A 27,760-nucleotide genomic window follows, 5' to 3' on the forward strand; every position below is an offset into this window, starting at 1 on the left:
GGCGCTGCATCATGCTGTGGGGGATGCTGCAGGGTTTCCTCAAGCTAGGCAGAGTATATGAGAAGGATGGATACGTGGAGTGTTTTAGATCACACAATGTTCATGCGTTAGAATGGCCTAGTTAAAGTTCACACCTGAAATCAATTGAGAACTACTGTCAAGACATGAACATTGACGTCTACGGATGCTCTCCATCCAATCTGATTGTGTTTAAGCTGTTCTCCATAGAGAAGTCTCCAGATGCACAAAGCTGGTAGACACGCCTCAAAAGACTTTTAGTTACAAATAAATGCTACACTTTTGATTATTATTTGTAAAAGCATTGAAACCATGTACACTTCTCCTTCCACTGTACATTTGTGCACAACTTTGTTAGTCTGTCACATAAAGTCCCAATAAAATGCAGAGGTACGTGGTTGTAAAGTGAGAAAACAAAACAAAACAAAAAAGGTGAATGTGGTGTGAATAGTATTTTGAGGCACAGTTCTGACCATAATGTGGAAATATTAAGGTCAACTGTTGCAAGTACTGGGGAGAAGTAATAACATTCATAGAAATGTAAAGCATATAATTTTTTTTCGGTAGAGCATGGGTAGTAACCACAATTAAAAGTAATTTAATACTAATTTTAATTGTGTAATTTACACAATTTAAGTAATTTTACTTTTTCTAAGATAACTAAAGGGAATGTTAGATACCTAGTCCTGTATTTCTGTCTTTAACCTTCCCAATCTGTGTCACAGTGTCAGATCCTTGTTTGTTTTCTCCCCGTAGAATCCATTATGCATCGTGAAAAGCTCGCCCCCGGCTTGCTTCTGAATTGTAGGGGCCACAAAAAACAAAAAAAAGCCAAGGTGGGGGTTCTGGACGCTGCGTTAGAGGTTTCTTACTTCGGATGTTTTTTTTTTTTTTTTTTTTTTTTTTGTTTCAGTTGCAAAACAGATTACAGCGCAGGTTGCAACACAAAGCGCAGCCGATGCACCACTTCCTACAGCCACACACTGGGTTGCACCTACAGCCATCCAGGGGTGAATGAGGACGCAGGACGGGGTCCACTCCGGGGTTACTCGAGTCGCAGGTGCGACATACATAACAGTCAGGGCTGTAAAACCTGAAGGGGAGTCCCTGAAAGGAGGGGGGGGGGGGATATGAGCGCATACCTGTTCTCGTTAACCTGCTGTTAGTGTAATCTCCACTCTGGTGAGAAAGGACCCAGGGAGAGCTGCTGGAGTTAACGGCCTCATTTGCACCTCGTTAATGAGCAGATCACAGTTACGCAGGGAGTTTATCCCATGTGGCATTGCGCTATGTGGATGAAAGACAATGTGATCATTGGGTTCGACTTTCTGTCTAACGTGAAAAAAGGGAGCATGCATGGGCTCTGTCTCGCCGATGAGGCAAACAAGTACGTTTAAAGTCGGGATTCCCTCCCCGGAGACGCAGCAACGTGACACTTAAATCTGCTCCTAACGGGCAAATAACGCCGTTTCTCTCCAACACCATGCCCGCCTTGCTACTTTTGAGGAAGGTGCGCGTTTGCTGATGCCAAGCCTGACCTCAGGGCCAGCCTCTGCTGCTGACATCACCTCCACGTCTCGTCGCCGCTGCTTGGAGTCCCATCAAGGTCTGAGGCTCCCGCTGTGACCGAAGGCGATGCCTCAACGCCATTCATTCTCAGGCAAGGCGCACAGGACGCAACAGTCGCTGCGCTCCCCGCAGGACAACTTTATCTTTTTTTTTTCTCCCCCTTCCTTTTATTTCTTATTTATTTTCCCCCTAAACGCAACTAAAGCTTGGCCATGACAGAAGAAAGCCGGGGGAAGCGAAGGAAACAAGCCAACCCGAAGAGAAATCGAGGTAAGAAACACGCCGCGCTGGAAAGTTTGAAGAAGTTGGTGAGTGATGCGGTGGGAGGTGTTGTTGCAGCGGACAGAAGGCATCATGTAAACCCGACTAACTCCGAATTCTCAGGCAGATAAACCCGCTTTTAAAACGTTTCTGGTGTGCAACTTTTATTTTGTTTTGTTTTATTTTATCTATGTATTTGCAAGACGCGTTTACTGTCTATTTCAGACATTGCATTCGTGGATTATTGGGGAAGATTGAAGCCTGGACTGAATTAATAAACACAAACAGTCACATTTTGGTCAGAAGAAGAGCACTGTTCTACCTGCTCACCTGCATGGGTACAGTCTTTCAAGAAGAAATGAGGAGTCTGTTTTATGGGGGGGAAATTAATCTCAAGATGCAAACAGATTTTTTTTAAAAAAAATACCCCGAAATATCTGAATTCAAGGCAGTAGTTGAGCAGCGTCTGCCTTCTGTAATACAACGAACATAACCTTGCCAGAAACCCCACTTTCTTTTCTTACGTGCAAAACTTTAGTTTTGCCTAAAAAGTTTCTCTGAGATTCAACGTTTTCGAGGTTTTTCCCCCCTTGATCGCAGCAGCAGCAGCAACATGTCTGCTGTTCAGAGGGATTTTGGACGTTTTCGTTTTTGTAAAGTCTTTTATTATTTGCATTTCAGTAATTCAATTGGAGAGAAAAGACTTGGATAGATGAAAGAACATAACTTTTAAACCTGCTACTAGTAATATTTGATACATTTTACATGTCTATCCCAAGTTATATATATATATATTTATATCTATATCTATATCTATCTATATCTATATCTATCTATCTATCTATATCTATCTATATATATACACACACACACACACACACACACACACACACACACACACGCATATATATATATATATATATATATATATATATATATATATATATATATATATATATATATATATATATATATATATATATATATATATATACTTCTTTAATATGCCTTACATTTTTCCTCCCATGGCTTAAATTCGCCTTATCTACAGTTATTTACCGGCGTGAGTTTACTGAGAGGCTCTTTAGATGATGTCAGTTATCAGCTTGTGTGAATGCACTTCCTGGAGAAGCTGCTCAGGGGAACTTCTAGATAGCACGCCGGGTTTAGAGACTTCTAGGAGGCTGTTCTCTCTGCATGTTTCCAGCTGTGCCTCTTCGCTGTGCGGCTCTGACCTCTCCGACCGAACACCTGCAACAAATGAGGCATTTGTGCAACAACATTTGTTCTTGTTGCCCTCTAATGTGCACTGAGAAAATAAGTTAGAATTAGCCCCCAAACTCTAAAATCATCCAGGGATTGTTTCTCTAAACCCGCATTTGATCCAGAAACTTTTCTAAATATCAGCTTAGCAAAGGGTAAACTTACAGCAAACAATTTCTGAATGGTGATTTTTTTCTAAAGAGAGTGCATGAATGATGAGTGCCAGCAGTGATCTGAGGCAGAGTTGTGTTTCACAGGAAAAGCACTGTAAGTTTATAGTTTGAAAACTAGAAGTGCACTGATCAGTTTTTGTTGTTTTTATGGCTGGTGATGAATTTTTTAGAGGTCTAATGCTGCCAATTGTGTTGTTTTCTCCATTTAAAAAATTTGGAATTTAGAGACTCTCAAGGAAAAAAAAAATTGCCGAATCTGATCCCTGGCTCATTAATTGGTACATCTTACTTAAACTCATAAATCTTGGTGTTCATTCCTTGTTTTTTTGAAAGAGCAGTTTCTACATGCGAACATTTAAACGCACTCAAGGCTTTTCTAAAGTTTTATTGAATCCATCACAGACCATGCAATCGGTGTCTTTAAACTGACACGCGGGTGGGTATCTGCTGGAAGGAGTCTGTTTACTTGTTTATCAGGTGACTGTAAGGGTCTCCTCGTTTAATTCAGAGAGATGTCAAGTCGAACCGGCTGCCACCGGGGGTGAAATCCTCTCTGGCAGGCGTAGCACTGACGGCGACGTGTGTGTTCATGTGTGCACACTTGAACACACGCTTTCACCTTTTAACAGTTTGTCGACCGACTGCGCTCCGTTTCACAGAATCAACAGCAGCACTCTGCTGTGAAAGCTAAACAGATAACCATCTTACATGGACTTCTTATTTCTTAGACAGTGTCTTTAACCCGGGACAGATAGCCTCCACCCTGTAGTTCATGTCTTGTGACATTTAAGTAATTGTGGGACTGGAAGAACTCAGAGCATTTCAGAAATGCAAAAGGGACCGTACAGCGATGTGAAGCTTTATGTACGCAGTTAGTGAATCTTCCGGCATTGGGTGTAAGCTTATGCAAGGAGCATATGTCGCACATGCTTCAGCGCTTGTGAAAAAGTCTGTACAAGTGGGCGTGTGTTGAATGTGCCGTGTTATGCATCCTCGTGTCAGTGTGGAAATGTACGTTTATGAAAGCTGCGTGCAGGATCTGGAATGCGAGCAGGGAGTTAAAGGTCCTTGATAAAAACCAAACGAACTTGGCAGGCACCACTCATAAGACAGCGATTTGGGGATCCTTTCCAAACCAGAAGAAAGAGGGGAAATATAGGCTGACTTTTCTTCTCTCGTCGAGGCGCCTATTGATTATGTCTCCGTCTCCCCCAATAAAAACGTCAATGTTCGGCGATATAAGGCGATGTGAAGAAATTACAGTGCCTCATTCTTGGCAGATTAGAAACAGAGCAGGGGATCAAGAATGAAAGGATATATATATGTGAAGAAGATGCCACACAGTAACTGTTTGTGAATGGTCATCAAGTTTGTGGATTATTAGGATCAGCGGTGATAGTTTGCAGTTCAGAGCTTTTGACTTGGCAGATATCTGATAGCTGATGTGCTTTGTTCACTAAAATCCTTTTTTTTTAAAACAGATTCCCTACAATTCTATGTAAACCTAGCTAAAAAAAAAGAAAAAAGCATTGACTTTCCAAAGCATTCAAACCTCTTGAACTTTCCCCTATTTTGTCATATAACCACCACAAATAATCTGAAAAGTGTGGCATACATTTGTATTAAGCCAGCTCGATTCATTATTTTGTCGACTCAGTCGCTTCAATTACAGCTGCAAGTCTTTTGGAGCTCCCCTGCACCAGCATTCTTCTCAGATCAACAGTTCAAGCTCAGTCAGATGAAAACCGTCTATGAGCCTCAATTTTAAAGTCTTCTCAGTTGGATTCAGGTTTGGACTTTGACTAGGCCAATATTGACACGTATAATCTTTGCTCTGCACCATGTTATTTTAGCCCTGCATTTAACTTGCTGTGGGATAGCATCCCCACAGCATGATGCCGCCACCACCATGTTTCACTGGGGGATGATGTATTCCAGGTGAACTGTAGTATTTTTTTTTTCCTCCACACGTCGCGTTTGTCTTTAGTCTCATCTGACCACAGCACCTTCTTCCCAACGTTCGCTCTGTATAAAGATCAAATTTATGGATTGCATGATTTACAGCTGTCCTGTTGATACATTCCCCTACCTGAGCAGTGGATCTCTGCAGCCACCCCAGAGATGCTGAATATGACAGGGAAATGAATGCCTTTACATTGAACTTTGCCTCTGTTTGAGCAAGAAATGTCACAAAACATAGTAGGGAAATGTAGCATTTATGCACAGTCTCTATCCATAAATACTCCACTCTTGTGTTTCTTCTTCTTTTAGCGGAGTCACTGATTTTGTTACTGCTGCTTTTCACATTTTATTTATACCCGCTGTTGTGCGTACGTTCCCTCTCTCGAAGACATCCACAGTTGTGATAAGACATCTCAAACCTCTGAATCCAGCGTCGGGCCGTGCTTTATTTCCACTCTTACAAACCTGTTTCTGTTTTTTTCTGCTCCTTATGTTTTGTTACTTCATTACAAGCCTTACTCTATTGTTGAATGCATGTGTTTTTTTTAACAAAAAAACCCAAAAAAACTCCTCGTCTCTGTTTCCATCACTCCGTTTCTCGTTTTTCTTCTTTTTTCAAGTGCCAACTTATTTAAACTCCTTTCCCCTTTTTCTTCTTTCTCCTTCATTGATTTCCAAACCCCAGCCTTTGTGTGCAGCTGGAGCCCAGCTGTGTGTCTGTGACTGTGCATGTACATATGCACGCATACATGTGTGTTTGTGTGAGTTTTTTTTTTTTTTTTTTTGTTCTGGCACGACGCTGCCACTGTGAGCATAGCTCACTGTACACAAAGGGCTCGAGCAACAACAGAAAAAGAAGAGGGGGGAAAAGTATGGAAAGGGGGGGGGGGGGGTATCCTAACATGAAAAAAAGTGAAGGGGCTGGGCCTTTTGGATTGATCTGACATGCACAGATGAGAGGTGTGGAGACCGAGGCAGCAATGAAGAGCCCAGGCACCGCAGTTTTATTACCAGGATACTTCAAGGGGCTCAGCTCGGGCGTCAGAAGCAGCGAGTGGGTGGGACAGGAGAAGAAAGAGGAGGATGACAGAGATGGGAACTGATGGGGCTGACAGAGCTGGAGAGCATAAAACATAGTTCTGCAGAGTAAGAAAACAAGAGATAGAGCGGGGGGGGGGGGGGGGGGACGTGAAGGGTAGAGGCAGAGGAACCAGGACGGGTGACAGAACGTGGGATATTCAAAACGTTTCCTCACTCTCTCCCCGACATTCCCACAGCCTCAGCCGTCGCTGGTCTGCATGTGTTTAAAGCCACATCTCCGCAGCAGTAATAGGGAGTCTCTTTGACTGAGGCTCTTTTTCAGTCATCGCATGTTTATTTAATTATTCCTCATTTTGATGTTTGAGATAGAGCCAAGGCATTTCTGTTCCCAGCTACATGTTCCTACGCATGGCTGCCACACTGACAATCTACTACAATTGGAAAACTTGTTTGAGAAAAAGTAAAACAAAAAAGAGTCGAGAACGCTTTAAACCACTGCAGGCAGCGATCAACATGTTTTGAAAGCTGAATAGAAACGCGGCATCGTTATTTCTAAGTGGGTCAATCAGGCGCTGTCATTACGACATGTTAATATACGGTTACTTGCAAACGTATTTTGCTAAATGTGAACCTTTTTTTCTAATTTAGTAACATAGCTAACCCAAACTTTTATGTATTTTTCTTGAGATTTTAAGAGATAGAACAACAGCTGAAATACAAATTTTGCAAATAAAACACTGAAAAGTGTGGCATGCATTTGTATTCTGCCCTTCAGATTTACTGCTTTGTACAATTTGTTGTTACTACAGTTACAGCTGCAAGTCATTTGAGGTTTGTCTCTGCCAGCTTTGCGTGACTGAACTCAGAAATATTCACCATTACTTGTTGCAAAATAGCTCAAGGTTAATCAGATTGGACGGATAGCTTCTGCAAACATCGACCGGGTTTTAAGTCTGGGTTTAGGTGAACACGTTTTGATCTAAAATACCACAGTTTACCTCCTGGGTCTGTGTTCGGAGTTGTGCTGCTGGAAAATTGAACCTCTGCCTCAGTCTCGGCTCTTTTGAAGCTTCTAAAAGGTTTTCTTCCAGGATTGCCCTCCATCCATCCTCCCATCAGCTCTGGCCAGCGTCCTTTTCCCTGGTGAAGGAATGCGTCCCTACAGCATAAATAATTTTCCATCAGATATAACGACTGGCATGTAGGCGAGAAATTATGATCTTGATCTCATCTGACCAGAGGTCCCTCGTTCACTGGCCCCTGGCAGCCCTGAACTCTGTTCCCAGCATGGCTTATGGCAAAACGGCACTCATGGTTTTCTTCTTGCCACTGATGCTTAAAAGTCATTGTGTTTAGAGTGCACAACTAATAGTTTTTATGGCAACATATTATTTGACCTGAGCTGTGTGTGTCTCTGCAGTTCCTCTAGAGCAGGGGTGTCAAACTCAAGGCCTCGAGGGCTGCTTGTCTTGCAACTTTCAAATGTTTTTTTCCCACACGCCTGAATCAAATTTCCTTCTCATGCACACAGGTTCTACTGAGCTTTGCTAATGACTTAATTTCAGGTGTGTTGGACTTCGGATACATCTTAAAGTTTCAGGACCCCGGCCCTCAAGGACAGGAGCTTGAGCTCATGTAAAGCACTTTGCATTGTCTCTGTACTGAATTGTGCTATATAAATAAATTTGCCTTGCCTTGCCTTGCCTTGACGTTTGTGCTCTAGAGGTACCACAGGCCTCTCGGCAGCTTCTCAAATTAATGCTCTCATTTCCCAGCCCAACCCGACATCATTCTATCTAGTCAACCTTTGAAGTTTTCACACAACAGCTGCAATTATGCTGAGCTTAAATAACACATGGTTTAGCTCAATTAACTAAATAGATTACCCCTAAAAGGAAACCGCTTAGACTAGATATTATGTAGGTGTGTCAGAGTAAAAGGGGTACGAACGGAAATATATGGCGTTGATTTTTAATAGGTTAAAAACATCAAAGTTTGCTCTCAGGTCGCAAATACTTGCTACGCTGTGTTGGGCTATCGCATACCCTCGCAATGGTTTTCGCTGAAGTTGCAGTGGTAATATGACAAACTGAGCAAAAGCTCAAGGCGTTCGAACGCTGTTGTATGGGAGTGTGATGAAATATAATAAAAGTCATCAGAACAATAGTAGTCACAAGAGTTGAACAGAAACTTGAGTGTTGTTGGGCTTATATCTAAGGATCTCACCTTTTAACTGTAAGATAACACCCTCAGCCACAGAGCTCTTGACACGTGCTAGTATGTGTGTTTAAAGGTTGCTGGCGATGGACTTGTTCCACATCTAACCTTCTCTATTTTTTTAAGGTCCCTATCAACTTCTGTTTTCTCATCAAAGACATTTTACCTGAAAGAATAAGCTTGCGACATGCAAAGTATTGGAACAAATTGATCCTTCCTTATTTTTCACTTTTTTCCCCCATTTGCAGTGGTATTATTTAAGGTCTTTGTCATTGCTTTTGGAGTACCACACAGTCTCAGATCTATTTGGGGATCTTCCTTTATTGAAGACAGCCCATGGTTGTGTGTTTGATACGCTGCACGTGTTTGAGTTTTAAAACCGTCCGCATAGGAGAGCTTGCCGCGTTCAGTTTATAGATATGTGCAGTTTTATCACACCTCGAATTAAATTTGGAAACCCCGCTTCAGCTGTCGTGTATTACAAGGACCAGATGGGTGGCAGAGAAGGAGAGAGTGAGACGGAGAGGATAGGAGGAGGTAGGAAGGGCAGACAGGGGTAGAGCAGCTTGGCAGGGTCCCGTTCAGCTGCCCAACAGGGAGCCGCTTTCTGCCAATGAAAGGGGGGGGTTAGATGTGGCAGGGTAGCAGGTTGAATGAGGAAGTTTGATGTGTGGCGTGTGTGTGTGTGTTAGCATCAGCATCAGTTTTTAGGCTCGGCCTCGATCACCTCTGAAAAAGCAAGAAAACATCACACTTGACATGAGGAAGTTCAAGTGGCACCAGCAGCAGTTTAACGCTGTATATTTCACCTGATTTGCAGTTTCTTGCTGTCACTCTTTCTATTATTGTCTCTGTCTCTGAGTTGGTGTAAATTTTCGTGCACCTACTTCCCACCATTTGCACAAAAGGCCGACCTTTTGACGATATAACCATATTTGGATAATCTCCGAACCCAAGAGGAATAACGTATAAGGTAGAATAAGGTAAAAACCGTTTCATGCGACTGACAGGAGACATAAAACATGATGTTTTCTGGAGTCTACAACGTGAAGGAGATGCATGCATAGGTTTACACTGCGGTCTAAATTACTTTTAAATTACCTGGGAAATGTTCTTTATCATCACTGAATCATCTAGGTCTTATCAGTTGTTAGCAGAGCCTTGGTAAAGATTAGGGAAACCCATAGATTATCAATGAAGTTGGTTCTTGGGAGGTTTGGAGATAAACATCTCAGACAAGCATAAAGGCTTTTTACTAGCATAACGCAATCCACACTTTTTTAAACATAATTGTCTAAGCTTTATTTTAATTAACATAAACTGATCAATGGGCTGAATGGTGGTTTAGCTGTTATCACTTGTCACTTAAAGCAAGGAGGCCCTGGGTACTAATGCCTTTGTGCATGTTCTCACTGGCCGTGTGTGGGCTCTCTCTCTCTCTCTCTCTGGGTACTCAGGCTTCCCCGCAGAGTTTAAAATATGCATGTTAGGCCAATTGGTCACTCTAAATTGCCCTTACAAAAGGCCATCCTCATTTACATTTCAAAGCACATATATATTATTTTACACAAGGTGCATTAGAGCACACGTTTGTTGATGCGTTTGCAGGCTGACCAAAAGTGGGAGTTTTCAAGTTTGGAATCATGACAAGAGAACAAGAAAACCTCGCTGATTACTATCACTTGCCAATTCATTGTTCTATCATTAAAAAAAAATACTTGAAGTTTTTTTTCCTTAATCATCTTAACTTTCCTTTTGAATGATTTGTGGTGGAGCACATGACCCTCTTGGGAATGGTGGCTGTCATTAACAAAAAAACAAAACAAATTAAAGTGAGGACACCAAGTTCTCCAGCACTTGGATGGCTATAATCAGTTGTTACGTTTTTTTGTTACCCACTGTATAAGTGCTTATAACAATGTCTGAATGGCGTTACTTACATAATATTGCTCAATGCTGCGGAAAAGACTTGAGCCATCCATCAGTGTTTGCGTCTAAATGTTAATTCGTACATTGCTGTGATCTGTAAAACCAACATAAAGTTCTTGACCTGATTCTGCACCCACTAGAATCCTCCAGGGAGCAGGCCAGAGTTTAGCGATCATATTGGCTACGCGTACCAGCAGGAACAATATTACTTCTGGTCAGAGGGTGGAGCCAAACACTTAGACGTAGAAAACAAATCGTGAGAAGAAGAAGAACAACAACAACAACGTTCTTCTAGTCCTCTGAGTAGAGAGCCAATAAACAAGTGCATTATCAACCACTGTAAGGCTTTAGTAGAAACTGTTTATCTCTGAGTGATATGAGATTATTCAGCCTCGCTAAACATAGTATTACTTGTTAGAGGTCCATGTGGCAGGTGTCCCTGAATATGGAGAGATGTGTCAAGCCCTTAAGCAGTCAGAAGCTTTTTTTCAGGACATTGCTTTTGAAGCTCTGCCTTTAAAACATATTTTTGCAGCCTTGTTTATATGATAAGGCACCGAACAGCTATCTCTACCTTAGTCAGGCATAAAAACAAGTGAAACTCAAAAGTATGAATCCATGTTGTGTAGAATGAGTTTTAATTACTGGTTTCAGGGTTTTACTGAGGTTTTAAAATACATTTGGTTTTCTGTCCAATGTGATCGTTTATATGTAATTATTTCATGTAACATGATGTCACTGCCATTTTCTCCAGCTTTATGGAGAATAGAGGAATGTAGATATGCCTCTCCCCAACTACCGCTGCACTCTGCTGGTCAGCTGGCTCGAAGAAGGCTCCTACACTGACCCCTTGCTTAAAAGCTAGCTCAATTTAAAGGAGCTATATGTAAGATATTTACTGTAAAATCAACCTAAATCATTTTCATTTCTCACCCGGGATTGAAGTAACATTCCCTATAAACAACCGGTCTTCTCCATCAACAATGTCTTAGTCACGTTTTTCCCCTTTCAAACCTAGGGGTACGGTGTTTACTTCCTGTTTCCTGAGCCAATCATGTGAGAGTTTCCAGGGTTCCCGAAACAGAGAGCAGCATTTGGGATTTTATTTTGGCAAAAGAGCAGCAGCCTGCAAACATGGAAGCCAGTAAGAGAAGCGGACCAGAAGTAGAACAGAATACAACATCATATACCTATCCTGTGTAATTGAAAATTCAGTGAGGTTTCACAGCCACCGGACTGTTGAGTAAACGCCGGGTCTTCGTTCTAATTTTAACCACTAGGTGTCATTATTACTTATCGTTCCTTTAAACTTGGGGAACAGTGGAAGCTAAAGCAGCACCACCCATCAACTGATCATGTTTTGAATAATTAACTATCAGCCTGTTATATTTATGCTGTTCCAGAGAGACTGAAGATTTGCTCTAAATTGTTGCTTAGACATATATGCTAAAATCAAAATAAGTATAAAAACTTGATCATCAAATAGCTTAAAAGAAGACAATTTTATACATTATACATTTTGTACTAAAATTATCACCAAAAAAGACTCAAACCTGATGCATCTCTCAGGTCTTGGTTCAGATCTTTTCTGGACTTTATATTATTACTTAAGTCAAACCTTTCAAAAGCTTTGCCTCCTCTGCAGATTGTTTTTTTTTTAACTTGCCACTTCTTCTTTTGTAATTGGTGGGTTCAATTTCCTTAAATATTTTAAAGAGACACTGCACTGCTGTAAAATATGCTAGAAGATCACATCAAAATAATTTAAAATCCACAAACATGGCTCCAACTAAATATTTTTAATACTTAAAGTTCTTTGTACAATCCCCTCTCTCCAGAAGAACGGCACTAAATCTTCTTCCGTAGCAGTTCAGATTTTCTGTAGGATTTAGGTCGGAGGGTTAAACATGACCATGAAAGATTACATTTTTTTGTGTTGATTTGGCCACATTCCACAGATTCTCCTGAAAGACCAAATGATTTTATTTAAAACCTCCAAGTTTTTCATATTGTTATATTTTAAGTGTTCATGGTGTCATGCACTCTAATAAGATTCCCAGGAAGAGAAGAGAAACACGGCACACAATGGTACACAGATCCTCCACAATACCTAACAGTAGGCGTTAGGTGCCTTTTCACATATTCATGCTTTTTTCATACAAAACCCACCTGGAGCTTTTTTTTTTTTTTTTGATTAAGCTTCTAAACCTTAGTCTCATCTTAAAGCATCATAAAGTTAAAATCCCAGTAGTGTCTCGAAAACTTCACAGTTTAAATTTGTGATGGTAGGACTAGGGCTGGACGATAATCCAATAACAATATATATCGAACGATAATCATATGTCGATAGTAGAAAAAAAGATCAATAAAAAGTTCAATAGAATAACAGTTCTCCTTCCTTTTGCATGCTAGCCATTTAGATTAATACTAAGGTCAGTACATTCTCCCAGCCAATCACAAACGCACACCCAGGAACCTCCGTCACCAAGCTCCGCCCCTTTTAAAGAGTTCAGAGAGCACGTGTTCTTTTTTCTTTTTTAAAAATATGCAGTTTTGGTAAAAATTTGGTTAAATAAAAGAGTTGAGTTTGAATTCAGTGTTTATGTGTTCTGTGTCTAAAAATAGGTCGCTAACCAACAAGATAAAATGGCCAGGGCTGCACTTAAAATATATGTTTTGAATTTGTTGTTGTTATCGATATCAATCAATTTGATTTATATTTTACTGATATGCTTTTTTTTTCAATGTCGTCCAGCCCTAGGTAGGACAGTAAAGGCTTTTCTCCTGCCCTGCCTACCAAAGAACCAGTTGGCATGTAGCCTTAAGGTCTTATAGGGTTTCTATGGAGTCTTGGTGACCCCAAGATGCCACTTCTTGCTGCAGGTCTCTAACAGAATTTTCCGAGTCCTCATCCAGCATGCTTTTTTATTTTATATCAGTTAAATATTTAATTATTGCTCTAACTGTCACTCTGGGTCACTTTAGGAGACGGTCGGTTTTCTTGAGACCTTTCTCTGACTCAGGAAGATCAACAAACATCTTCCTACTCTTGTCTTACCCATCCTACAGAGTGAAATAAAGTGAAATGAGGTTCTTTGCTACATCATATTTTAAGCCCAGGGGAAAACAGGAAACCACGGTTTACTAATTACAAACAAGTATTTACTAGTTACAAACAAGTATTAGCAATGACAAAAAAAAAGAGAAGAAGAAAAAGAGCAAACTGGTCTAATCTAAAGTTAGCTCTAAAGAAACACCAAAAGTAGACGATAAGGGTAAATACCAGAGTAAATATTGAACAAAAGGGGAAAAAAATTATATAGTTGCATTTTATTTCATAGAAATTGTTTTTGGTACCAAAAATGATTATTGTGGGATATCTTCCCACTTGTATAAATGTAGTGAAAAGCTTTCAGTGAGAGACTATGCTACCCTGATGAAAGATTCATTTATTTTTAAAGCTCGTTTTAGCAACAGTTCTAGCAGGAGTGGACATAAACGTGGAGGGTGGTGCAGGTTAGCTAGCAGCTTCCTCCTCCCTTCTCCTCTCCCTCTGTCTCCCTGTACCTGTGATCACCTGGTACCACCTTTATCTGACCCCCTGATTACACCGCCTCTCCCACCACCATCCATCCCTCACACACACACACACACACACACACACACACACACACACACACACACACACACACACACACACACACACACACACACACACACACACACAGATAATGTATATACACGTTGCTACTCTGAAGGGAGTAAACACATACCTTCGTAGGGAGAACAGCTTTTTTTTTTCTTTTGGTCCCCCTGCAACATTAAAAATTTAGGTTAAAGTTATCTTTATCAGGTAAACTCCTCTTTCTCACCCGGAGCAGCTTTAAGCTATGTGAATGTCAGACTTCAATGAAGTCAGCCTGTGTGTAAATGTCTGTATGTGGTTAAAAATACTTCATGTGGAAAATAAAACCATATGAAAATATGATTTTCAGCTTCTACTTTTTTTTTCTTCTTCAAAAATAACCGTTTAGATAAAATCTTTATTTAAAAAGAAAAAACTCCTGGTCACTCGTCTCAGACTTCTTTCACAGTGTCATGAGATGTCAAGAAAAGTAATCTTTAGCTCAGGTATGATAAAGAACAGGATCTGTATATCGGAAACATTTTTCACTAGAGAGGAAGCAAAGCTGCGTTCGCTGGTCCACTCCGTCGTTTATCACCTTCCAGCAATCTTAGAGATAGACTTATCGCATCTGCTGTCAAGAATTTCTCATGGTACATGACAGGTTTAGGTATTGCAAAATTACAGAGCTGGGGAGGAGTTTTTATTTGAAAGGCCATCAGCTAATATATGAAAAAGAAATGTTGTATGAATGTAGCTTTTGTTTTCCTTTGAAATTGTGTTTTGAACTTTTTGGTTTCTTGAGTGAAGATGTGTAAAAACCCTTAACGTAAATGTAGTGTTCATTGCAACAGCGTAGCCTCACTCTGACCAGTGTAGAAGTTTTCTTACTGGTATAAATATGACGTGACACAAAGTGAATTTCTCTTAGCCACTCTTTCAAATGAGGAAAAACAAAAGAACTGGTGATATTAATTAACACAGATTTATGTTGATCCTCATGAATCAGGAAATGGTTAAAAGATCAGAGTACTTGGCCTAAACTTGCTCATGTCTACAGCTAGATTAACAATCAAATGTTTTAAACCAAGTGAAACTGCAACAAGAATAGCTGGATGAGAGGTTTATTTTAGCACCACCCCCATCAACCACTAATTTTCTTAAATTAGTTAAGAAATGTTTTTTTAAAGCCCATCTAGTGATGCGCTAAATGACCAAGAAGCATTACCGTTAAGCACGTAATTACTGCTACAGAAGCTGCAGAGTGTCATTAATGTGACAAAGTGTCCCGTCAGGTGATAATGTACGTAATCATACACAATTTCAGGTTTTTTTATTGATGCCAATAAGTTAGCTAACATGTCCAGTGTTAGCTAACAAACAAACTATCGGTCTCTGCTGGTAGGACAGAGGAGTTGCTGGACTACACGGCCCTGTTTCTAACGGAACGGCAAAATAAACTTCACTGTTATATTTAATTAACTTACCTGTCCAGCAGAAAGATTGCAACCTCTGCATCCATTTTGAATCCCTGCTACCTCAGAAATTGTCTATACCTGGTTAAGGCTACGCCGATGTAGACGCCCCTTTTCTTTTCCTGGTTACTTTCTCTTCCTACTCACTGGGCAAAGAGTATGGATGGCCCTCAATTTCAACATATACTCATATACAGGTACAACCTATAAAGGTAACAAGTTTGCTACTGTAGTAAAAAATGGTGATGCAACATGGTGTCTTTCATTGGGTGCACCGCCACCTTATATTTATAAACTACTCAAGTCTAAGATATGCAAACACTTTCATTTTGGATGCGACTGTTATTAGACTTTGGCTGAATATGGGTTTATGAAAGCAATACTTGATTTATGCTAATGAAAAATTGTTACATGCTCTTCCTTTAATATTACATGGCAGAACTAATGCTACCCCTACCAATTTTAATTTTTTTTTATTGGTCACGATCAAATTCGGGGCAATAATTAAAAGTTTTAATTGCAATTACAAAAATAAAGGTTGGCAAGCGTGTTTGTCTTAACGCATTAATAAAATGTCAAGATAAGAAAAATGGAAGAAAAAAAGGCTGTTAAGGGAGATTTTCAAGCTCACTTTAAGGGAACTACAGGAAAACGTTGCTTAATTCAGAAACATTCTGCCTTTAAAGCCATCGCATTAATTCAGTGGGGACTAAAATCCCTCGTTCAGGAATGATTTTAAAAGATCACTGGTGCCACGGTTGTTTTTACCTCTAACAACCTCTTGTGATCTTCATGAGTCAGAAAATAGCTGTAAGAAAACCATTCTCTTAAACTGTCCCATGTTTGCAGTCAGTGTAATAATGAAACAAAAAAACAAACATCTGAAACTGTGAACAACAAACCCAAGTTTGAGTTACCACCATGAACAATGAGGAGGATGGTAAGGAAGGTTTTAAAAAAAAATCTTTTGATTTCTATGAGACAACTGCAAAAAAAAAAAGAAAAAAAAAACTTTCATTTAAGGACATGTTTGCATTTACACATCAAATCCGTTGTAAAGAAACAACTTTAATGGAACAGTAACTAAAGCATATATTATTTAAACAAGTTTCTAGAAACCTTTAATTAGCAATCCATAATTTTGTGGTTCTTTGGCGTGACACCGAGATCCGTTTCAAAACTGGAGAGACAAGATAAAATGTCGTTCAAGCAAGCTGTGTGTCGCTCCTCAGGAGGAGCGTGGAGGAGGGTGCCGTTACGTTCATGCGTCAAACATTACAGTAAGGGTGCAGTAATGGGTTGTGAGATATCAGAGGGAACTAATGTCATCTATAAAGTTACAGGTGTGGATGTGTTCAAGCCTTAAAAAGATCTGATGTTTACGTTCTTGCCTTCTCTGACCATCAGGTTTTCTTGTAGCTCCTCTCACGGATTATTTGGCCTGTTGCCTCCTCATTTGTTTGAACCCGGGTTTTAGACTATTTTCCTCTTCGGACTTTGTCGTGTCGCTCATTTCTTTATCTGTGTCTCCACATATCTCTGCTCCTGATATTCTATTTTTATCCGTCACTCCTCTCCTATTCTTCTCCTCTTTCCATCTATCCGTCCTCTGCTCCTCCCAGCCTGGACTCCCCGGTCTTGTACAGTCGCCATCATGCACCACTTCCACCCCCCTTTACTCCACGAGCACCTCCCCTGTCCCACTGACACCACACGTTGCTCCCATCCCCCGAAAACCACTTCAAACAGGCAGCGCCATCAAAGACCACAGTCAGTCAGCCAGGCAGTCAGCCAGCCAGCCAGTAAGGCAGCCATTCAGCCAGCCTTCTGCTTTGACTTAAAATTACTGTCGTCCCCAGTCGCTGGGCGGCTTTCCTCCACTGATACACATCAAAGATCCTCTTAAAATCCCCAAGTTTGCTTTTTAAAAGTTTTCTTTTCTTCTTCTTCTTCTTCTTCTTCTTTTTTTAACCTACATTATTTCACCGGTTGCGGTTTTTACACTTGCCCTTTCTGTCTCTCTTTCTTCTCGCCATCGCTTCTCCGTCCGACATGGGCGAGGTCAGTAATGACATGCATGCGCGCACATTTGCAGCTCTGGTGTCTTTGCATCCTTCTGGGTAACAATAATTCGCTTTTTTGCCTCTCGAGCCGTCGATTTACACATCAGACACAGACGCGCTCTCCCAGATGTACGCGAAGCCTCGTATATGTCCGTAAATAATATAATTTGAGTCATCCTCGGAAGGAGATGTTTGTGACCACACAAAAAAGACGAGTCTGATAACGTGCGTTCTTCCTTTGTTTTTGCTGCGTGAATTTATGGGTCCATCAAAGGACAGAAAGGAAGACAGGAGGGAACAAGGAGACAGTAAGTCAGGAAAAAAAAGGAGAAAACTGGGCGTGATTGTATCTGAGAACGAAGAAAAAAGGCCCAGTGACACATATTTTCTGTGTCTTAAACCCCTGGAGGTCACATGTGGCTTCTCAAAAACCTTTTGGCGTATGGTCTCTGATGATGGGGCTGTGATGTCTGTGTGAGCCAGAGGATGGCGCCACTGCTGTACATTAACCCGGCAGGCCCTCACTGACTTGGTGGGCTGTCAGATAGAGCGAAATGAGTAAATATAAGGCAGATGGTTTGCTCACGTTGTGCAGTTATTTGCAGGATTTTAGTGGAAACAAAGTTAATTTACATGAAATGTACATGAAATTTAACGTTTGTCCATTCTGACCCTTGGCATGTTCACGCCGACTTCCATTTTGCATGTAATTGCACGTTATTTAGCCTTAATCCAGTAAACATTTTCTTTTATAAGCGCTGCGTCACCAAAAAAAAAAACAAAACAAAAAAAAACACCTCTTGTAGGGCAGATTTAAAATAGACAAAGCCAGTGGGATACCAGACATATTTGTTTCAGCCTCAAATCAGATCTTTACTGACAAACCTAAAGCTTGAACTGAACCCAAAAGGGGAAAAAAAAGAATCCCACATTTCCTAACTGTTAAGCTCCAAAAGAAGTTTTATTTAGCTTGTAACTCTCTTCAAAAAAAAAAAAAGCTTCAGAACCTTTGTACCCTGTAAGAGAACGTTTTAATATTCAAAAGGAGCCTCTATTGTGTGGTTTTCTTTTTTGCACCAATGTACAAAATAAAGAGCCACATCAGAGGCCTGGAACGGTCCCCGAGCATTTTCATGTGTAAGTAAAAGAAAAAACAGGAGGGAAAACAAATTTGGAGGGGGGGAAGACGGGGGTATTTATAGAGTGGTGTGAGAGTCCCTGCAATGACAGGAGCCTAATGAAGCAGAGTTTGGGTTTTTGATTCACAATGCGGTGAGAGCTCGGGTCCCTCTGTGACCGTCACTGCATTCCGGCACCGATCCCTCGGCACACGGAAACCAGCACCGGGGCCGCAGGGACAAGGCGGAGGGCCAGCTCCAAATAACGTGTTCCTCAAACCGAGCTAACCTTTCTCACAAACACACGGGTCTGACTTGCACAGCGGCAGATGCACACGGCGTGTGATGATGGCACTTAAGCTGCACTAACACTATTCATACCTATAGGAAGCGCATGAGCTCGGTTGCTCGGTTGGTTTTTCAAAGAATGTGAGTCAGAGACACGGTTAGTGACTCAGATGAAACAGTTCTGCTTGACCTGGTAGGGAAGTCCGAAATGATACAGCCCGTGTGTCATATTCTAACTTTGATTTGTGTGAGAATCCATTGTTTAAAAAAAAAGTCAGTGCCAGTGGATACAATCAGAGGCAGAGAGGCATTATCATTCTGGTGAGTTTTGAATTATTTCACTTACTGATCAAGCTGCTTGATAAAAGTGACTGTCATCTATTTAAGTATGTTAATTTATGCAAGTTTCCTACTGACAAATGTTAAAAGACAAAAAGTGCAAGTCTTGCTAAACTATTCATACCAGTCTTCTTGTTTTGTTTTCTCACATTAAAATAAAAATTGCTATTTGTTTCACTTGGATTTTATTTCACAGACCAACATAAAGAAGTGCATAATTGTGAGGTGGAAGGGATCCTTGCTTTTTTTTTTTTTTTGTTTAACGTATAAAAACGTCTTTATCATTTTTGCACATCTAGACAATGAAACCTTTCTTTGCAAACAGCAAAAGCTGCATCAGATTGCGCGGAAAGCTTCTGCGAACGGCAGTTTTCAAATCATGCCGCACAGTTTCAATTGGATTTACACCAGGAGTTTAATTGGGTCACTCTAACACAGGATTTGGCATCAAACTAAACCGTGTCGCCGTAGCTCCAGTCGTTAGTCTTTTGCAGCGTTTGCAGCACTTTAAATCGTCTTGTTGTTTAAAGATGCTTTAGAAATAAACTAGCCTAACACGTTCTCTTTTTGGACTGGCCTGTGTTTAACTCCATTCAACTTCCCATCAATGCCGACCAGTTCCCCGGATCCTGCTGAGGAAAAACAATCCCTGCAGCTCCTCCAGAGTCACCGTGGGCCTTTTGGCCGCTTCTCTGATTGACGCTCTCATTACCTCGCCTGCCGGCTTAGGTTTTCCTCATTGATTGAACAGTGTAGTGTGAGATGTTCACAGACGGGGATGTTTTCTTATAACCTAACCCTTTATTAAACGTCTCCACAGCTTTATCCCTGACCTGTACGGTACGTTTCTTGGTCTTCATGTTGCTTTGTGTTTACTGAGGTCTGTGAGGCCTTGACAATACAGCAGGGTTTATGCTTTGATTAAAACTCACAGGTTCGCTAATTAGATGACTTCTTTTGGTTGCACTCTTTTCTTTATTTAGGGGTATCAGGGAAAGGGATACAAATGCATAGCACATTTTTGAAAAACCATGGACTGTTTTCCTTCAACCTTATAACAGTACGCCGCATTGTACTGGCCTTTTGCATTAAAATGGCTAAATATCATTGAGGGTGGTGGTTGTAATCTGACAAAATGTTAAAAAAAAAACAAATTAAAGGGGTGTGAATACTTATGCAAGGCTTAAGCAGAAACCGGAGCTTTCTTTAGCCACATAAGTCACAGGCTGTGTCTTAAGTTCAAAAGGGACATAAATTCAGTAACCCGCATGCATGGGCTTTGAAGTTTGAGCTCGGTGTAAATCAAGGTAACGTATTTGTTTTAAATGTCACTGTGGTGGTGGACAGGACAGGTAAACACACTGGCAAACATGCAGGCAGCGGCACACAGGAAACCCCTAGAGGAAGAAAACTGACAACCACAGAAGCTTTTTGCACACCTCTCCTCGCACACCTTGCCTGCCTCCTTCATGCAAAGAGAAAAACTGACGGTCGCATTCTTAAACGCAGCCTGAAAATCGTGCGTCCGCAATGGCCAGATGTCAGACTTTGCTAGCAGGAGAGCAGTCAGTATTTGTTCTGCTTTACAAGGTTCATAGCAGCTTTGTCTTCTGTTAAGAGGAAAACCACATGACATATAAAGCAGCATTGTGGAGCTGCGCTTAACCAAACATTTAAATCGTGTCTAATTCTTTCTTTTTCTTTTTTTTATTGACACCCAAGGGTTAAGACATGTAAAGAGAAAAAAAGGTCAGTTCAATGATGCACCGAATGCACAGAACTAATTACGCGCTTCTTTAGAAACTGCTTTGAGATTACTGTCGCGTCTATGCGTTAACGTTATCGCAAGCAGAAAAAGAAATCGCGCACATCTATAGTCGAGTCACCACAAACAAAAAAAAGAAAGAAAAAAAAAGATAGAATGGGTGAGAAATATATTGTGAGTTTCAGTCTGCTTAGAGCTCCAGCAGTGCACCTTTGTGGTATGAATACAGGTCTGGGCCACGAGGCATTCACACCTTTTCCTGTCTCAGTCTCTTCTCAGCATTATGATTCTTCCTGCTTTCTGTTTATAGCAAAAAAACTATTTCAATTTTATGGATCTTGGTGCGAAAAGAGGTCAAAACATTAAGATTTTAAATGTGCCGGCAGCACTGTTGCCTTGCAGAAAAGAAAGTCCTGGGTCCAAATCCCAAGGGGTTTTCTGCACGGAGTTTGCACGTTCTCCCTGTGCACACGTGGGTTTTCTCTGGGTACCAAAAACATAACCGTAAGGGTAATTAGTCTCTCTAAATCGCGTCTAAATCATGTGTGTGTGTGAATGGTTGTATGTCTCTGTGTTACCCTATGATAGAGCGGCGACCTGTCCAGGGTGTAAAGCTCCTCTCACCCAATGACCGCTGGAGATAAGGCACCAGCGCAGGGTAAAGACAATGGATGGAGGAAGTCTAAATGCACCAAATTTTCTTAATTCTGTGATTACTTATAACCTTGAAAAGCAAAGATACTGACAGAAGCGAATAGGAGATCTTCAAAAATAACAAAAAAAATTTTATGGTCATTGTTTAAAAACTAATATAGTTGCAGACGTGTAGCAACAGCTGACCAGCCGTCGTCCCCTGAGCGTCACCGTGAGGAAGGTTGACCTCTCCTGGTAGAAGCAGGCTGTACAGTAGCTCGGCGCTCATCTCTAACGGTATCTGTGGTGGCTTGTACTGTACAGTCTCTCAGCTTGTTTTGCTGTAGGTTTTTTAATCTTTTGAGCCTTTTGAAGTCACAGCAGGGCAACTTTCCATGAAGCATATGTGTGTGGTTCACTGTTCGGTGCAGTGATATGACATGAAGATAGAAAGCACCAGATCAGTAGAGCAGATACCACTCGATTTCTTTCTTTCTTTCTTTCTGTCTGTCTTTCTTTTTTTTTTACATGCCTCTGCCCTTTCAGCGCAGCCGTCTTCTCTGGGGGGCAGCATTTGTTAATTCATAAATCGAATTAGATGCCAAAACTGAAACTAACGTCCGCAGATGCCTTCCCCTGGAAGCATTAATTGCAGACAGATCAATTTTGTGCGTGTGGGTGAGTGGGCTGGTGGCTTTGAAGCTAATAAACCGAGAGAATGCGTGGTAACTTTGTGTCAAAAAGGCCCCCCGATTGAATAGAACCCTTAAATATGAGACGAACAAAGGCAAAAAATAGTTTCAGTACTGCCGCTCTGCGTTCACAGTTTAAAGATGACTGCTCAGGGTGCAGATTTATTTGCTCTGATGTCATAGCAAAGCTTTAATCAGTCCAAGTTTATTTCTTTAGCTGAGCGCACGGACGTCACCGTCTCTGTGGTGTTCGACGAGGTCCTCTGACACGGCAGCGCCTCCTAATGAGAGGGACATCTAAACTTCTAAAGCCAGAGATCTGTGAGTTCTTCTTCTGCTGTGTGTGTGTGTGTGTGGGGTGGGGGAGATGGGGGGCGGTCGATCCAAGGCAGATTCTCCCAAAGCTTCTTGTGCACACCAAGAATCTCGCTCTTGTTGTGTTTGATGGCATTGTGCAGCGACGAGCCGACCACGCTCCGCGTTTTGCCAGCACATCATGTTTGTTTGTTTTTCTTCGTGTCTCGGTGTGTATTTGTGTTGAGGGAATTTCCCTCCGCGCACTGCTTTTCACAGTTTTATATCAGTCAGAGGATTTCTGCATCGGGGACAGTTTGTTGTTCTTGCTTTCTGTCTGTTTTCCTTCATTCCTCTGCTGCTTCTCTTATCATCCAGTTTTCTCGCAGCACATTTTGCTTTCTCTCTTTATCGCTCTCTCTTTATGCTCTGAGGAACTTTATTCCACTCTCTTTTTTTTCCCCCTCCTAACACAGAGATGGTTAGGAACTAAAAGTGCAGCAGGAATTCAGAATCACAAAAACTGCACTGCACATCACATTTCAGCGTCCTCCTCTTCCTTCTCCTGTCTAAAATAACCTTGATGGTCCTCATCACAGTGTCACATATTCAGTCTCACTGACTCACACTGTGCGTGCGTGTGTGTGTGTGTGTGCGTGTGTGCGCGCGTGTGTGTGTGTGTGTCTGAATACCAAACAGCTCCAGTCTACTGAGCTTAAACGTTCTAGTTTGCTTTGTATGTGCATCATTTGACAATTATTCAATTTCTTTCAGTTGCCATAAAAAAATGCAAAAGTATTAAATTTGTTGGACAATGTAATCTGCAAAACATGTTCAGGACAAGTTGATAAAACGGTCTGTAGAAAGCACATTTTGCTTTTTGTTTCAGATTTCAAGCGTAGTTTTGATTTTCCCCTGGGAATCTTTCGTTTATTAAGCGCCCCACCAGAGTGAATAAACCCGACTGGAACATCTGCATCATCTGCTCTTTCACTCTTCCTGTTAAAGCAGGTAAAGACCAAAACAGAGCTGCCCAAAGGTGCCAGAATCAAAAGGCGCCATCACCTCTTGCTGCTGAGAAGATCAGGTGGGAGGTGTTTGCTCTCAGTTGCGGTCCTTCCTTGACTCATTGTAAGAAAAGTCACAGAGCAGGTATGAGTAGGGGAGCTGCCAACACCGCCAGAATTTCTTAAATGGCATGTTTGATTTTGGCCGTGCGCTGAAAAAGGGAAATGCTCGTTTTCAACTGGAATGAATGTGGACGTAGCTCATCTCTGAACCGCTCGCCTAGGTACTGTAAAACTGAATTTACTCTCATCTTCCTGCTCTGTCATTCTGCTTAGCACGTGGGTGTCGGTGACCCCCATGTGGTTATTTATTGAGTTCAAAATAACGACGTGTTTCTGCTGAAACCTGTGAAACCATCACCGGTAAAATCAACCTCAAACTAACTTGGAAAACAGGTTAAAATATTTACTACAAACTGTTAATACTATGTTATTACTATTATGGAAGTAAATAAAAAAAAACAACAACACCACAATGTGTGTGTTTATGCTCACTGCTCATCATCTATACGTTGTACTATGTGTCATGTAGGAGGTGTTATATACGTGCTTTTCTATAACAGCAACACTAAATGACAACCATATTAAATACACTTCTTCCACTCGGTTAAAGCTTCAGTCATGACTTGATAGAAAAACTCTCAAAACTGCAATAGTAGAAGTAAAATGTTTGAAACACTGAGCTAACATTAAACCTTCAAATGCTGTTTTACGGAACTCATAATCGAATAAAAAAAAAATGTCAACATTTGCATAGAACATGATTTTCAATATTTTTAACGAATGCAATATCTATTTTGGTTTTGACTAAAAAAATACTTATAATTAATAAGAAATCTCAGCATGTTAATTTTCTGTTTTTTAAACAACTAAATGCCTCAAAACAGCAAGCTGTTGCTCTGGAGTTGTGTGTTGTTGCGGTCATTGTTTAGTTGTGCTTGTATCATGATCATGAATCCGCCGACTTCCATCCTTAATGCCGTATCAGCTTTGTTCCACTGGTCTAGTTGCTTTTTTTTTTTTTAGATTTGTTAAAAAATAATCCGAACGGGAGCACTTGCACTGGGTGGTGAGCCAGGCCCCGACCTTGTTTGTTGTCATTTAAAACCAAAAGAAACAAACAAGGTAATTCCAAGGTAATTAATCCCTGCTTTTACCATTTAGCCGCATAATTACCCCGCCAATAGCGAATCGCATGTGTGCATCGTAAAAATAAACTGCAGCCCGGCATGTCGCTGTACAGTCAGATGCCCTCTGATACATAAACAGAGCCAAATTAGACCAGCACTGATTCTAGACTACTCGGAAAAAAAAAAACCCGAAAAAAGTGTTCTCCATGTTTCTCTCTTTGTCCGTATCCTTAAATCATTATGTAATTGGTCTTTATGCGTCCCACGCGTATGACCATATTTCTGGTTCGGTCACCTCTGTTTTTGGAACTCTGACTCAGAAATGTAAATAGTAAAAGAAGCACTTTGCTACACCGATTTTTTAGATTGGACTCGACGCTGATCACACACAGTTACATAACAGGAAAAGGCAGCGTTTATTTCCGTAGCAAAACTGTGCATTTCTTTACCGCTATAATTAGGCTCGCTTCTGTTGGGCATGCTGTCATTCTTTAGACACAAAGGGCAAAGCAGGAGGCGAGTTAACATCGTCGCCGGAGACTTTAGGCTGAAGTCACTGTTGTTGTGACACGATCAGAAACAGCCCCCAGAAGTCCTGGAGATCGACATTGTCAAGCATGATGCAGCACACTTCGGTTATTACTGTCTGGAAATGACTCACGAGCTTCCCACACACATCACAATGCATGCACAACTCCAGCGTGCCGTTTTCTACTGCTCTGGATTCCAATAAGTTACAGTCTCTTCAGCCTGTCGCGCACTGAGCGGGTCCAGCACCCGCTCTGCACCTTTGCAAACCGCTTTGCTTGCAGCCGTCCCGGATTTCTGCTCGAGGACTCGTCTGGGCATGGAAGGGCCATTTATGATTATCGTGTGCACATTCATTACTCTTATCAATAATACCATGAATTTGATCAAATCTTCTGAAAACTGGAGTATTGTCACAGAATGAAGCGGTGTCACTAAGAGAAAGGAGAGTAACATGAATCAGTTTTTCTGCATCATGAATCTTGCATCTTCAATTTTACCGTGACGAGGCTTTACGTCTCAGTCAGGTTACATGTGTAAATAAATCATAATGAGTACATTAAACACGTAAGATTTTGTTTAGTAAAAATTTAAACTACGTAGGGTTTAGTTGGTAATATTAATTCAGTGAAATAAACACATCTACCACAACATTAGAGCATACATTGATGTTTTTCACTGTTGGAAATGCTTTAAAGCAGCTAAAGCAGCATTTAGTTCCTATGCTCCACTTATCTGGAACAAACTTCCAGAAAACTGTAAAAGTGAGGAAAGAGTTCCTTTAAATCGAGATTAAAAACACATTTGTTTAAAATTGCCTTTGAATGTTCCAGTTAAACTGTTTTACTGTTTTTAATGTTCTTTTTTTGTTTCTACATTCTATCCCTACTTGCTTTTATTCCTATATTTTAATCATGTGAAGCACTTTGCATTGTCTCTGTACTGAATTGTGCTATATAAATAAATTTGCCTTGCCTTGCCTTGCCTTGCCTTTAAAGGACTCCGTCAACGCCTGTAAATCGAAAGGAGAAAATATGCAACTGCCTAATTCCAGTTTGCCGAGAATAATGCGAAGTGCACCCGGCAGTCGTTTGCGCAAGCGGCGGCTAACAAAGTTAAACACATTTTGCAATCACCCGTTGTTGCATATGGTCAAAACTAATTGTAGTCCGCAGCCAGAAATCTCTATGCAGCGAGCCGTCACACTGTTGTTTTTGTAAGAGCAAAGATAATCCTGAAAATGAGCCTAATTAGCTTTAAAATATGTTATATGCGGTAGCAGAGCGCAGCACGTACGCTTCATACTGTTTCAGACGTAAAGCCTTGACTTATTATTACCACGATGGGACAGATGGGTGGAGAGGTGGATGTTTTCACATTTAAATTCAATTATATTAAATTTAAATATTTGTTACTGTCTAATTTCTCTCTGTAGAGGGCATCCAGAGGTGTTTCTGGAAGCGGTGGCGAAACAGTGTTGGCAACTTTCGCAGTTGCCCTCGTCATTAAATGTCAGAAATCGAACAATAAAAGACAGTCTGCACCCTGGATTCAGACTGATGCGTGTTTTTGCCATTAAAATGAGCACCATAAAATGTTTAATTAGCTTTGAAGCAGCAGCTCGCAGTGTGTGTGTGTGCGTGTGTGCTTAATGGTTTGACTCTGAAGACTTGAAGGCTGTCGTGTCTAAGTTGATTTTCCGTATTGACACAGTGGAGAACATATTTGTCCAACAGCTTCAGGCAAGAAGCCAAGATGTTCTGTCAGCGTTACGCAGACATTTGGCCGCTATAATGATAGTCCGCGAAATCTGACAAGCTGGAAACAAGTTAAACAGACAATCCGGACCACCTGAAAGCTGCAGCTCCCATCACTGAAATCGCTGCGGCTGATGTGTAATCAGACAGAAGTTCTTGGATAGGAAGGCCATGAGATCCCACCATGACGAGGAAAGCGACACTGAATTTCCAAATCACAACCTGATTTTTAAATGCTTCCTCCTCAAGGCTGTTTGGGTGCTCAGTGACATTTTGGTACCTCTTAGAGCTGCTGGGTCAGCACTTGTAGAACATCCTGTGGGAACTGAAAGGGGGCTTTTTGCGTAAGACCACTCAGCCTTTCCTGCTCCTCGAAGTGCTTGTGGGGTGAACGTGTGGAAATGCTTGCACCTTAAGTCAAGAGAAGCGTTTTTGACATTTTTTTTTTAAATGGTTTTCAGGTGTTTTGTTTTGTTCTTATGTACTGTCAGGTCTTAACTAGTCAGTTAAAGGTGAATATTTGCTGGCTAAGCCATGTGTTGTGTTGTTTGCT

General features: G+C 41.1%; 1 protein-coding gene across 1 annotated transcript in view; it reads left to right on the plus strand.

The window, feature by feature from the left end:
* The first annotated feature begins 1,388 nt into the window (after positions 1-1,388).
* Positions 1,389-27,760, plus strand: part of LOC105930877 (zinc finger E-box-binding homeobox 2) — a 45,774-nt gene continuing 19,402 nt past the window's right edge. The window contains exon 1 of the mRNA XM_036124671.1: positions 1,389-1,857. Within this exon, the coding sequence (XP_035980564.1) occupies positions 1,800-1,857 (58 nt within the window). The 5' untranslated portion in view covers positions 1,389-1,799. The remainder of the gene's footprint in view (positions 1,858-27,760) is intronic.

Source organism: Fundulus heteroclitus, chromosome 20 (assembly GCF_011125445.2).
Source record: "Fundulus heteroclitus isolate FHET01 chromosome 20, MU-UCD_Fhet_4.1, whole genome shotgun sequence".
In the NCBI taxonomy this organism is placed as follows: domain Eukaryota; kingdom Metazoa; phylum Chordata; class Actinopteri; order Cyprinodontiformes; family Fundulidae; genus Fundulus; species Fundulus heteroclitus.